At 36.8% G+C, this 15,336-nt stretch overlaps 1 protein-coding gene across 1 annotated transcript in view; it reads right to left on the reverse strand.

Moving 5' to 3' along the window:
* Positions 1 to 2,163: 2,163 nt before the first annotated feature.
* LOC5574607 (monocarboxylate transporter 12) overlaps positions 2,164 to 15,336 on the reverse strand; it is a 51,797-nt gene continuing 38,624 nt past the window's right edge. The window contains exon 3 of the mRNA XM_001655158.2: positions 2,164 to 5,332. Within this exon, the coding sequence (XP_001655208.2) occupies positions 3,339 to 5,332 (1,994 nt within the window). The 3' untranslated portion in view covers positions 2,164 to 3,338. The remainder of the gene's footprint in view (positions 5,333 to 15,336) is intronic.

Raw genomic sequence — 15,336 nt, forward strand, 5'->3', positions numbered from 1 at the left:
ACGAGATCAGCAGCAGCGAATTTATATTATCACCAATAACGAGAAGTTGGCTTACTTCTTCTCTACTCTTGTTTCATCGCTTTGAGTGTCCTTCGCTTGTAGCTTTTATATACCAAATTTCTCTCCCCCTTCGTCCAGCTGGCGTGGTCGAGTGGTTATGATAAATGTGCGTTTTGAAAACGTTTTTGTTCATGGACATGGGTTCGAACCCCGTCGGCGGCAAACATTTTTGTTATTTCCCTCGTGATAATTATCGCGATAAGTTTAGAGCCGATAAAGTTGGATCAGAGTGCATATGATCGGATCGATCTTAGCTTTTCGTCAGTACAATGATCAACAATTATATTAGCGCATTTGCTCAAAAGGACACGCGGCGTTTCCCAGATGAAAGGAACAACCGCGGTTTTGCTCCCTATTTACTTCATTTTTATGGGAGATAACATTGCGGTGTTTCATCAAACGCGGTTGTTCCTTTCTTGGACCATCCACCGCGTGGAATTTGGTGCTTTTGGTAAATTTACAACTGCCGCGTGGTGTATCATATCGAGTGGACCAGACAATAGCAGTTCACGAAATCTGTTTCTCGCAGATATTTAAAGGCGGCAACTAATGGATCATTAAAATAACCGAAACGGCCGCTATGGAAAGCATAGATAGCGCCACCGTAGCCTTGTGTGTTTGACAGAACAGCAATGCTGTCACAATGTTAAATCTCATATACAGTGGCGCCTTTGTTCTGATGCGGTGAGCACTTGCAAAAACTACCTTCAATGATCCATTGTCGGGTTGCTTGAAAAATGCCCATTTTCGTCTCATTTCCGCGATAATTACAATCACTGAGTGCGCTATATAGATCATCAGATGACCTATACAGCGCACTACTTCCGACATTAGGTTTAACGTACAGGTAAAGTAGTAGTAGTAGTAGCTAGTAAAAAAAAACGGAAGACGCTATTCGGCTAAGTGCTAGAAGGGGCATACTAAATTCGATTTTTTCATCTACTTGTCTTATGAATTGAAACCAGCCTCAAACACTGATTGAGCCATTTTCCACTTCGACCTCCTCATCATCTAGGACAAAGGTGGGTCTTAGTGGCTCATTTTATTATACTCTTCCGACCGTAACTTATAAGTAGGGAGTCGATGCCGGTTATGGACCCTTTGCGTATTATGGATCCCCTACAGAAAAACATAAAATTAACACTCAAAGCAGCTTTATTCCTATGAAAATCCACTTCGATTACATTGTTAGTCAGCAGTTTCAGGCAAAATATTTGGTTTGAGACGCATAAATACAGATATTTGAACAGTTTTGTAAATGAAACCACACAAGAGGGTCCATAATACGCATTTCCAGGTGGGTCCATAATAGGCGAGCCGGATTACATGGGAATCAAATGGAGGGTCCATAATACGCAACGTCAAATTTTGTAAACAATCCTATTATGGATCCCGGGAGGGTCCATAATAGGCATTCGGACAACAGTTTTTCAAATGCATATTTCGCTGGAAAAATCGAATGATTTTGTATGTTTCATAGACGTACTATGAAGTAAAGACATTGAATTTGTTGTTAGACTCCACAAAACGTATATGCGTCTGGGATATCATTGCGGAAAAGCGTCTAGAATGAATTTCAGCTACTAAGGGGTCCATTACTAGCATTGAAACCCTATTATTTAACAAGGACAGATACAACAAGAGTACAATATCGTAACGCACCTCGAAAAGGTGATCTACCCGCGTTACGGGAATTTCCCTTTAGTCCAACCGGTATTACTAATAAACTCGTGGTTGAAAATCAACCAATTTTTTTTTATTAAAATTCAAGTTATGTCAAATACGCTGTGAAAATTTGTTCATAAATAACTAAGATCCATCTGGTCAAAGTTGATGATGTTGTATGGAAAATCTAAAAAGTTGCAAATGTATTGTCCGATACAGCATCAGCGAAGTGATTCTTAAAGAAATCGTTGGAGGAATCCATAAAAAAACACAAATCGTGAAATTCTTGTAAAATGTTATTTGACATAAACTTGTAATTATTGAAGGAACTTTTGGAGAGCTTCTTGGACAAATACAAAATAGATTGGCAGGATGATGCTAATCGGCATATGGCCGATACCACTTTGGAGTTCGGATGATAATGAATTACATTAATAGTTATAATTGTTTTATTTTCCATTTATTGTTGTCCATTCCAAATGCTGTATTCTACCTCTCGAGTAACATAATATTCTGAATATGACATTCTTGATATTTTCCCCTTAAGCGAAAGAACTACTGTAAAAGTAGAATAAATATTTGAAATGGTTCTTTCTCCTGTAGTCATAATTTCTAAGACTTAGAACTAGAGTTCAAACACTACACAAATAAAATTAATTTCAAACATGCATTCACTTGAGGATTCATTAAACTACGTTTCAAATTAAATCCCCCTCCCCAGATCATTCGTATAGGGATCTCAACGGTTTTATGGTAGATTTACACTATCTAACCTAATCATTCATACACAAAAAAAAACAACTCACGCAGTTTGGATTTCAGCTCACGCAATTTGTAAAATACCTAAAAATATAATACTCATATTGTTCTCCTTTCTCATTTTTTGTTCCAACTACCAGCTTAATAATAGTACCTTGCGTATTACGCTTCATCGTAAGCAACGGTTTTGCACCGTTTGGTTGTAGCTCATGTGCACTTAAATACTTTGTTTTTAAATTTCCTGCATATCATGAAAGAAATCAGTTTTGAATTGTCATATCACGATCATCATCGATTCGCGTACTACAGAATCGAGGATTAAAATCTTGTATAGATTGTTTTCTGCACATTTTATCAGTAGGTATTGAATAACTTATAAAGATAACAGACAACAGAAGCAGCTTCCATTGGATATAAAACTAAACGATAGTTTATATCGTTCCTAGTAAAATCAAAAAGGAGCAAACATAATTTGAATATGTATCCAACCAGCGACTGCAAAATTTTAGCACAATGCTTACTAATTCTGCAAGAAATGTATGATAAGTCATTAGATTGTAATTCATAAAATGTAAGTATTTTATATATCTTTGTATTTAAACATTTGATTTTATCCATATATAGGTAAATGTTTAATACAGAATTTGTTTTGGGCGTGAAAATTTCATTAAAAGTAAAATCCACAGGTTCATTTGATTTAACAGTGCAACCCGTAAAATCATGTTCGAGCAATGCAATGAATGATCTGGTTGTTGTCCATATTCTTTATAAGTAATCATTGTCAGTATCTACCTTGAAGAATTAAATAGTTAATTTTGATTCCCCGATTGATCCTTTTAGTATCATTCTACATTTTAAGCTATAAGACTTTTCTCTACATCTTGTTGAGCTTCAGCTGCTTTTTGTTGTTTGCGAAGTTTATTTCTGTGTATAAAAGGCATAAATCCCCATAGTGAGGAACCTACCAGTAGGATAAAACCAAGTGCAGTGAACAGGGGTCGATAATCACCAATATGTTCGAATATAAGCCCACAAATTGGAGGTCCAACTAATTGTAGAATTCCGTTAACAAACAAGCTGATACCATAGGATGATGTGAGCCGTTCGGTTCCCAACATATCTGCCATTATAACTGCAGTAATACCAACATACGTCCCAGATGCTAAACCAAATAGAGCGCAAAAAACGCTAACCATGGTATACGAGCTTGCTAACGGAAGAACGGCCAAAGCCAACCCTGAAATCGAGAGACCGCCGACAAAGTACCACGTTTTGGGAATGAGGTTTGTATCTGACAGAGCGGATCCTCCAATACGCCCCAGCAGATCCAATGTCGAAACAATCGATAACAGGTAGGCTGCGAGACTTTTATCGAATCCTAATGAGATTGCGTATGCGGGTAACAAAATTATAAAATTAGTGTAACCAATGGCGTTGGTTGAGTTGGATATGAGTATTACAAGATACGACGGGTCTCGAAGCAATGATAGGTCGAAGTATTTCTGACCATCCGTAGATTTGTCTGATTTGTCCCCTGTATGTTTGGATGCAGGCTTGAAACTGTCCGCAATCGATCTCAGCGACAGATGAGAGGCAAATTCTTTAGGCTGTAGAGCAGATAGAGTGCTTCCGTGGTATGGTGTACTGATGTATTGGAAGCTGCTGGTAGATGGAGATCGTCTTGGAGGTCTATGTCCACTTCGCATAGAGTTCAGTCTATTCAATCGGAAATGTGATCCCTGTGATTCGTTTAGAGGAGTAGTAAAAGTAAGGTTTCGATGCTCCTCTTTTATGGGAGTACTGATCTTCCGGTGTCTATGGCCGTGGTCTTCTTTATGGTAAGAAGCTGGTACTGCTGCAGCCGATACACTTCTAGCAAAACTATCAATAAGTCCATGCTTGGGATTGAAACGGAAAATGTCCGGAGACTTGTGCTCTAGAGTCGGCGTAGCAACTGGTGTGTCGTCGCCTGTGATCATAAACTTTGGTTTCATTGTAGATTTTTCAATGTTCAGACCCTCTTCTAGATCATCGTTGGTTTCCGACTCTTCCATAATCGTATCATTACCAACTAACTCTTCTTCTAAATCTTTGGTCTTTTTTACTCTTTTCATATGGTTCTCTACAGGTTGGTAAAATATTGCAGCAACCCATACATTCAAAGTGATACCACCCATGATTAAACAAGCGCCTCTGTATCCAAAGTTCACCAGCAAATATCTCAATACGGGTGGCAAAATAATCGAACCCAATGCACTGCCAGAAATACACAATCCATTCGCCAAACCTCTTAGCTTCACGAAGTACGATGTGACGATGTAGACCGTTGGAGGAAATGAGAGTCCAGCTCCAGTTCCCACCAGTACTCCATAACTTATGTACAGAAAACTAACCGAAGTCGCCCAATACGTAATGATCATTCCAACGGCTGCAAACGTTCCACCGATAATGGTAACTGTACGGTAGCTGTACTTGACTGAAAGTATGCTGGACAGGGGACCCAGTGAGCTGTACAAGAAGTAACACAATGCAGGAATCCATGCGGCGGTCGATGGTGAGGCTTGGAATGCTTCGAGAAATTCCACAAATAGTACGCCAAAGCTTTTAATTGTGCCAGGTACAAGAATGTTAACTAACATTGAGCCAGCCAGCACGAGCCAGCCCCATCCACCATCGGGTGGAACCATTTCATAATCGTCGGGATCCTCATCAGTCCTAATTTCAGAGTGATCTCCGCCGGCGGATGCAACTCCATTGTGCATTGGTTTTTCATCGCTTTTTTCGGGGTAGGAGGCACGGGTGTTCACATTATTATGATTGTTGCCATTCGTTGCCTTGTCGAATTGGACTGTGGAGAGAAATAGAAAAATATAATAATTTGAGTGAATATTATTTATTATGCAATGAAAAAAAAAAACATCTTAAAATATTAAAAGCGTCTTCTGTTTCATTTAGATTAGATGGTCATGAAAATGTTCTCAAGTACAGTAGATTCCATTGGTTTCATTTGCGGGTACGAGCAATGAAGTCAGGATCAACCGTAATAATCTAATCTTTTATCAAGTGATTCGAAGAAACTTGCTACTAACAAACATTCCTTCCCGTGACCTTTGTAGAGATGCAGAGGTAATTACGGTCTCCAAGCAACACAGGTTCAAAATATTAGCATTCAGCTCCTTATTCCCACTTGACTGCTAGGACGTGCATTATTAACAGAAAATCGAAACTTTGTCTTAAGAACATATTCAAACAAATTTTCTGACCAGCCATGTTGTATGCTGTACCAATATGGACTATCTGTTGTAATACCAGGAAGAAATCTGCAAATTTTGAAAATGATTCTGAAGCTCCATTTCTGGTATACCAAGTAGTATTAAGTTACATAGTACAGTCATCTCTCCCTTACTCGATATTGAAGGGACCATCGAGTTAGGGAGGTATCGAGTTACAGAACGCAAAACCAATGCAACTGCGATCCAAGGGACCATCGAGTTAGCCATGAAAACCAACTTTTACTATGGTTCTCTAACTCGATATCGAGATACGAAATATCGAGTAAGGGAGAGTTAACTGTAAATCAAATGTTGAAATATTGGAACAAATATCGAGTGAAATTATTAATAATTTTAAACATAAATCGTTGCAAATTTCTTTTGCCATGATATAGGGATCGCAAAAAGTCGTGCGCACGGACGGCTGCGTTTTGAGTTTTGTGTCACCTTTACTTCGTTCCGCTTTTTTTTCAATTCGGCTGGTGAAGAATAAGATTCGGTGGCCGGTGCTATGCCACGTGCCAATATTCTGTGGAATCATGTTCTTAAAGTGATAAAAGTGTGTATTTCTTTGAAGATTATATGTAAAGATTTGTGGCGTTCTGCATGATAGACTTTTAAATGAATCCACTAATGATTCGATTTAATCGAGTGATTTGATAGTACTGCTCAATAATTTCTGACAATAGTTATAGGGAGAAACTATTTAATTGTGAAACCGCATTCAAGAATGACATTTGTGCTAGGCAAAGTTGAATATTGCAAACCAGAAGGATCTATCCAGTTTTGCTCCTCATACTGTGTGTGTTTTGACGGGGTTGACAACGGAAAGCATCATGTATGCACCCATGCCGTGGTTCTATCGAGATAAGAAACCGTCCAGATGATGTGGATTCAATTTTCCAACCAAATATTTTTTTGTAGTAACTACTTCTATACTGAACGTTAAGACAAATGAACGGATTTGGTGAGTTTGTTCCAATTACACTGCTTATTTTCTGGGCTCTGTGTTTTATATGGTAGGGTAAATTTTTCTTCTCATTTCAGAGAGCGAGTAATACGGCGCTTAAACCAAAGCTCATCAGCTAGAACATTAGGTGTAAATACCTGTGCCCAATCCCTGGATGACCAACGCACATGGGTTACCATTACCCTTTCTATCATCCAACTTCTTGGTATTTATGAGGGCGTCGTTGAATTGCTGGTCTGTCTTCAAGTAAATATGTCATAATATGCTTAATATTCTTTCCTCTCTCGCTCTCGTTCGTTTATAACAGTGGAATACTAAAGCTTTTGGGAAGTTTTTCACTATATGTCGAAAGGCAATTTCCTTGACTGACTTTCAAACAAAAAACGCAGTTTACTCAGGTATTGATCAAAGAGAAAATAAACAAAAAGAGCCTCTCAATGTTAGTTAGGTCCTTTCGAAAAGTTGCACGAGATATCATCATTATCCTTCCCTTTTCACCTAACGGAGAAGATGAGCGTGGCTGGCAATGGAAATTGTTCTGACTTTTCATCTCTGACTTCCGATTTCTTCCAAAATAGTTTTTCATGAGCAATTGGAAGAGTGGTCAAGTAACTAACATGACAGTTTTCAGTATGCAATCTAAAAAATAGCCCGTTACCACGCAATGCAACGCAATCTTCTATTACCACGATAAATGCGTTATGTAAAATTTTGCCTATCCCCTGTATTTAGGTTAAATTAGGTTAACCCGCAAAGTGCCGGGACGAACCTAAAATTTTCAAAATGCTCGTTCTCGGCAATGCTCCAACCGATTTTCGAGATTTTTGGCTTTTAGTGAAGGGGAATAGTTGTATTAACTTTCAGCGTTGGTGCCGCCCCGCCAAAACCCTCCCCGTTTTTTGGAGATGCAAATATGTCTGTGTTTTTTCCCGTTTTTTACACTGAGCTGACCAAATAGCTCTGGTTCTTAAATGGATTCGTCGCTCAGTTACCTAAATCTTATCAGAAAGGTGCCATTCAGTAAGGGGATGGTTACAGATATCTCGGGAATAACTTGGCTCCGATGGTAAGTAACCTGGTTCTCCGGAAAATCCGGAATATTCGTGAAAATGGTCAATTCGTGAAAGTCATACTAGACAGCTGCGGTTTTTTGCTAATTCATCAGAATTCATTGACAAAGTACGTAATAGATGATCGGAATTGCTTATCGACATGAGCGGCCACTATGACGGCCTCCGGAAGATCCGGAACATCCGTAAAAATGGTCATTTCGTGAAAACTATCCTAGACCACCGGGATTTTTTCCAATGATATCAGAATTGATAATTATGAAATATAATGGATGATTTTGACTGTTCATGGACATATGTGGCCACTATAATGGCCTCCGGGATATCCGGAACATCCGTAAAAAAGGTAATTTCGTGAAAACTAACCTAGATCACCGGGATTTTTTCCAATGATATCAGAATTGATAATTATGGAATATAATGGACGATTTGGACTATTCATGGACATATGTGGCCACTATAATGGCCTGCGGAAGATCCGGAACATCCGTAAAAATGGTCATTTCGTGAAAACTATCCTAGACCACCGCGATTTTTTCCAATTATATCAGATTTCATAAATTATTTTTGTTTTATGGCTGTAGCGCTCATGCGACTCAAAGGTAAAGGGAGTCTATAGAAACAAATAATGGAAATGAATAGGTGCATCGGCGTCGCAAGGGAGCGACAAGATTGACAATTTTTAATTAGGTGGTGAAAATTGAGCAAGCCATTTTAAAGTCAGTAAGCATCGAAGCATCTTGTATTTTGCCTAGCTTCTTTACTGGAAAATGTCAATTTCTGGCTACGCCACTGCTTCATATAAATAAAACAAAGAAAAAAGATTTAAGTTCTTTTATCGCAGATTTTTATTTATTTGTTTTAGTGATTCGATTTTCCGGAGAATTCGATTATCCGAAATAAAAAAAAAAATATTCCGGATAATCAAGTTTGACTTGTATTAGAAAACCTCGATTTTTTTCCAATAATGATATCAGAATTTATAAATTTAGAACATAACGGATGGTTTTAATTATTCCTGGACATAAGTGGCCATTATGATGGCCTCCAGAAGATCCGGAACATCCGTAAATATGGTCATCATGTGAAAATCATTCTAGACCAACGCGTATTTTCCAACAATATCTGAATTCATAGTTTTTTTTTTTTTTTTTTTTTTTTTATTAAGGCACTCCGTGCTCGTGGCCACTACTGTGCCGGAATCAGTTTTATCTGTATCTTCCTTACCGATACAGTTCTATTTTTAACTAATCTATATTTACATCTGCTTTCACTCTCTTCTGCTCTTTTGCTCTCACACCGAGCAGGTAGGAGAGTGCTCTGCTGTTGGTCCAATCGATTTCCATAAGCCATAGTCCATTGCTCTATTGCGGTGGTTCGTTTTGCCGTGTTCCTGAGTCGTTTTGAGGCTAGCTGCCTGCGAAGTAGGTCAAATTGTCTCAGTCACCATCTGATACTGACGGAGGATGAATGTGCTCCCCTATGCACGGTCCTCCGTGCGGCGTCTTCTGGTGGCTGGACGGTTTATTTTTTGGAGGGGCTGGGAATTGAATCCATGACCTTCCGCTTATGAAGCGAAAGCGTAACCTCAAGGCTACGGACCCCCCTTGAATTCATAGTTATAGAACTCAAACGAATATTTGAATTGTTCAAGTGGATAAGTGACCACTAAGATCCGGAACATCAATGAACATGGTTATTTTGAGAAACCGCAAACCGCGTTTTATATTTCCAAAGGTCATAAGATCACAACAGATGACTTGAATAGTTCATGGACATAGGTGGCCACTATAATGCCCTTCGGGAAATCCGTTATGTCGATAATTTAAATCGTGAATATAGATATGTTGTGGCTTTGGTGGCCTCCGAAACATCCGTAAATATGGCCATTTTGTAAAAAAATTGATTCGATTTTTTAAAGATATTCGAATTATTAACACATAATGAATTATTTGAATTGTTTACAGACATACGTAGCCACTATAATATCCTACGAGAGATCCGGAACATCTGTAAATAAAATGAAAGCGGCCACTATATAGACCTACGGAAGGAACATCCGTATAAAAATGTCGTGTCGTGAAAACCATCCTAGACCACCACGATTTTTTCCAATGATATCATCATTTATAATTGTATAACCTAACGGATGATTTATATTGTTCATGGATATTAGTGTCCACTGTAGGGGCATCCGAAACATCCATAAAAATGGTCATTTCGTGAAAATCATCCAAAACCACCACGATTTCTCCGAACGTATCTGAAATCATGATAATAGCACAAAGGGATGGTTTTGACTGTTTATGGATTTTTTGTATCCTTCCAAAAAATCATAACATATTTCAAATAGATCAGGAATCAAGATGATAGTATTTACCAGAAGGTTTGAATTGTTCAACGGAAGCAACTATAACGCCCTTCAATAGATCAGAGTAACTAGTAACAGAGTAACTAGATTTTCTCTTAAGATATATGCAAGATAATTGAAGTCAGAAGGTCTAGGGTGATTTTCACGAGATTACCATTTTCACGAATATTCCGGATCTTCCAGCTGTCATCACAGCTGCCACTTATGTCCATGAACAATATAAGTCATCAGTTAGGTTCTAAAATTTTAAATTATGAATTTATTGGAAAAAATCTTGGTAGTCTACAATCTTCCGGAGGCCATTATAGTGACAATTTATGTCCATACACAATATAAATCATGCATTTGTTCTATATTCATGAATACTGATATCATTGGAAAAATTATGGCAATTTATGATGATTTTCACGAAATTTGCCATGTTTACGGATGTTCCGAATCTTCCGGGTGCCACAACAGTAACCACTTATATCCATGAACAATATAAATCATTCGTTAGGTTATACAATCATAAATTATGATATCATTTAACCCGCAAAGTGCCGGGACGACATCATTTTTACGGATGTTCCGGATCTTCCGGAGGCTATAGTGGCCACATATCTTCGTGAAAAATCAATATCATCCGTAATGTTCTATAATTATGAATTCTGATATCATTGGAAAAAATCACGGTGGTATAGGTGGATTCTTACCAAATGACAATTTTTTTGGATGTTCCGGATCTTCCGGATGCCATTATAGTGGCCACCTATGTCCTTGAACAGTCCAAATCATCCATTATATTCCATAATTATCAATTCTGATATCACTGGAAATAATCTCGGTGGTCTAGAATAGTTTTCACGAAATGACCATTTTTACGGATGTTCCGGATCTTCCGGAGGCCGTCATAGTGGCCACTCATGTCGATAAGCAATTCCGATCATCTCTTACGTTCTTTGTCAATGAATTCTGATGAACCGCAACTGTCTAGGATGACTTTCACGAATTGACCATTTTCACGAATATTCCGGATTTTCCGGAGAACCAGGTTAAAAACCATCGGATCCAAGTGATTCCCTAGATGTCTGTAACCATCCCCTCACTGAACGGCACCTCTCTGATAAGATTTAGGTAACTGAGCGACGAATCCATTTAATAACCAGAGCTATTTGGTCAGCTCAGCGTAAAAAACGGGAAAAAACACAGACATATTTGCATCTCAAAAAAAACGGGGAGGGTTTTGGCGGGGCGGCACCAACGCTGGAAGCTAGTACAACTATTCCCCTTCACTAAAAGCCAAAAATGTCGAAAATCGGTTGGAGCATTGCCGAGAACGAGCATTTTGAAAATTTTAGGTTCGTCCCGGCACTTTGCGGGTTAAGTAAATTGAAATTATTTTTTTTTCGAATTCAACTCACCTGTAAACATTCTGATTCAAAAATCCCAATGTTTCGACGTCTCCATTGCAACACTTCCTTGGTACAGAAAAGTCTCAATATCCTTGAAATTCGGTTAACCAAATTCGTATTTTTTGATTAATGCAAAAAATATTGTTATAAATGTTTTGGCATAAAGCAGCATTATGATTTCCCTTGGATATTCAAATTCACAAAGCATTAACTAAACACATGTAATGTCCGACAAAATTAATTGATGAAAAAGGCGTTATCACTAAACGCATTTATTAATGGATAGCGGAAATTTTTGGCGAAAAATGGTGCTTAATTCTTATCATAACTTTTCAAAGAATTTCTACCTGGCTAAGTTGGATGGATGGTAGAAGTTCAACCTGGTGTGAAACAGTTCAACAAAATCTGTCATATTTTTTCAGCATTTTATTATTTCTTTGATTTTGATTCATTTTTTTTTCAAAAAAAAATCGCATGAATAAACTTATTACTTAAAATCTAAACTACAATTCTCTAATAAAACTAATTATGTTTTGAATACCTTAGAAGTTCCAGAAAGGTGCCGTCCACAAATTGTGTAACGCTTTAGGAAGAGGGTGGGGGTGTGGTCTTAAGCGTTATGACTCATACAAATATTTGTAATTTTCCATACGAAAAGCGTTACTGGCGGTGGGAGGAGGTCAAAAATTGCCAATTAACAGAATTGTAGCAACAATTTTGAAACTATCCTTCGGTATTCCTCAAAGAATTTCAGTATAATCAAATTTCTCAAAGAATACCAAAGGGTTGCATCAGAACTTTTGCTACAACCCTCTTAGAAATTAGTTTAATAATATTGCGAGATTTGTTCATACGTTCAACGTGAATTCCTCCTGAAAGATAACCATTCCTTCTTTGTCTACTTTATCCACAAATTGATCCCGGAATATATTCCCGGATTTAACTAAAGACATTACTGATCTTTTTAAAATTTCAAATTTTTCCCTCGCAATTTCCCTATACATTCATTGATTCTGTCGAATCATTGTATATTTCGCTAGAGGTTATACTAAAAATGTTTAAGTGAGTTTTTATTTGGCTGATATGGGGTAACATTGATCACCCATGAAAACAACGTTCGGTAATATTGAAAATATAATTACTTATTAAAATCATGGTCCCTAAAGCCGAATATGATGGCCAAACTCTTACAAGTTATTTACTTCTTGAAGTATTTCAAAATTAGAAACACTTTGAATTGTGAAATATGCCTAAATGTAGGCAATTTCCTACGGAAATTCTGCATTCCTTATAGTAATTTGTGAATCATGCTTAACTGAACATTTTTATGAAAGTTTTGACAACGGAATCGTTTTTGGCGATGTCACTTTTAGTAACAACCACATTTCTCTTGCTCATATTGTTTTCAACACTCATGTGAGACATGATTCTTTGATCGTCTCATTCATAATCATAAAAATTATTGTTTCCAAAGGTTGAAAACATACGCATGAACACGATTCATTTTTTTTTTTCAAAAACCTTAATGTTTATTAGCTTATGAAAAGTTGAAACACAATCACCATTCATGTATTGTAAATATTCAAGGATGGAAAAAAATCAGCTCTAACGACAAACAACACGGTATTTGAACGGTCCAAGAGGGCCATCGCTCTTGCAGCAACATGATTTCAACACCTCACCACGCGCGTTAATCATAGATATATCGAGCATCCGATAAACTGTTTGTCGTAGGACAAAGGGTTTGTCGGATGTTGTAACAAGTTGCGATTAATGTGAATCAATTTAAAATTCACGGATAAACTTTCTCACATTCCATGCACGATTGACTTTGGGATCAAAAATGGTATGCTAGAAGTCATATTGCAAAAATTTCAGACATTCTAAGTCATCTCTTAAATTTTCCGACAGAAATTAATTAAATCTTAAATTTCTTCAATTAATTTCCCATTTTCATTTTCAAAGATTAATTAAAAATTGAAGCTACTGGTAGAGAAAAATAGAATGAATATTTCTGCTAGTGAAAATTGAAATTTACAAATACCGTCGATGTTACAATGGATCTAGGGGGTGAGATTGGCAAAACGGAAAAATATGATTTATGAAATATTTCAGCTAATAACGCTGATCTTACAAAAAAATATAATTCATATGTTGGGGAACATATTATTACACGTAATTCATCACAATATATATTTTAGAAATAGTAGTTTTTGTTTACTATATCAATAAACTTGTATGTTGAAACTAGGGAAAATTTACAACATTAAATTTCTCCTGTGCAAAGTATCACGCATGTATTTTAACCTCTACCGTTATAATAGTAGAAGGTTGAAAGTTTTTTTATTACACTTCACACGTATTTTCCGGAATCTATTTCACAGTTCGAACGAAACGTGTAAATTTCTGAGACATAATCGGAGCGTGAAATATCATGGATATTTACATGATATTTCATGTAAACTTCAATTACATGTCATGTAATCCAGCAGGATCCTGAGTGGTTACATGACATATACCACATTTTTACATGATTTCAGACTTAAATTTACATGACGTCTTGTTTACATGACATAAATGAAGTTTACATGACGTGTAGTCTTCATTATTTTTAACAGTGTTGTTCTTTCCACAAAAATTTCATTTTTTTCGGTACGGTGTCTAAAACATCAAAAATGGGGGTGAGATTGGGTCAAGCAAGAACAATAGTAAATCAAATTGCAAGTCCACTTTTTTACATTTACGGTTCTTTTTTTATTATTAAAATGTGATTATTCTTTCTAAATACAGCATCTCTGAAACATCAAACAACTCTACTTGAGAATTCCGTGCATTGAATAACAATACAATGCATTTTGACAACTTCTCAAACCAGCAACTGTGTTTCGTGCGCAGCAACATCGTTAAATTTTATCAAATGGATTATTTTTTTAAATTTAATTATTTATCAGTTATTTTCATATTATAGAAACATCTCACGGATGTACAAATGAGTTGGATCGCTGAAATACTGGGATTATGACGTCAACATCTGCCTGAAATGTATTGATCGTGGAAAGTCGCATCGGAATTTAACTATTTGCAAAGGTTTAAAATAATCACTGTTTCAGTACATCTTTGGGAAAACTGAGTAGGCTTAATGGCAATGGGGATGAGACTTTGAAGGCAATTTGAGGGAAAAAACAAGAAAATTTATGTAAACTTGGCGATAAATGTTGGGTTTACATATTTTTTCTTATACCTCTTCATTTTTTTGGTATAATCGTTCTTTTAAGTGGGTTTATCATACCTGTGAAACATCTTAGATATCTTTTCGACTTGTTTGCATCGTATTTCATCAATATTTTTCAGCTGTGAATGGTTTTGCAAACATATTCTCAAAAACAAGTTATTTCAATTACAGTGACCCAATGTCACCCCCTCTATGGGGTGAGATATGGTCATTTTTCTGGTGTCGCTGTGAATAAATATTTTTCTTTAATTTTTTGAATAGTTGTTAATGTACCAGTACATACACACCTAATTTGAAGTTAATTGGAGTTAAATTGCGATAGTCATTCAATAAATAAATCGTACATATCCCTTTTCGACCCATTCTCACCCCCATCGACGGTATTACTAATGTGCAGCGATATGAAAATTTCACAACCAAATAATAGATTTTATTACAAATGTATAGAAACTACGGAATTTTGTGGAAATTGTCATTGTTGCATTGTTGTTCTGTAAAATAAGAATTTTCTAGGCCCCTCCCAGAAAAAAATCCTAGCTTCGC

The sequence above is a fragment of the Aedes aegypti genome, chromosome 1, assembly GCF_002204515.2.
Source record: "Aedes aegypti strain LVP_AGWG chromosome 1, AaegL5.0 Primary Assembly, whole genome shotgun sequence".
Classification (NCBI taxonomy): Eukaryota; Metazoa; Arthropoda; class Insecta; order Diptera; family Culicidae; genus Aedes; species Aedes aegypti.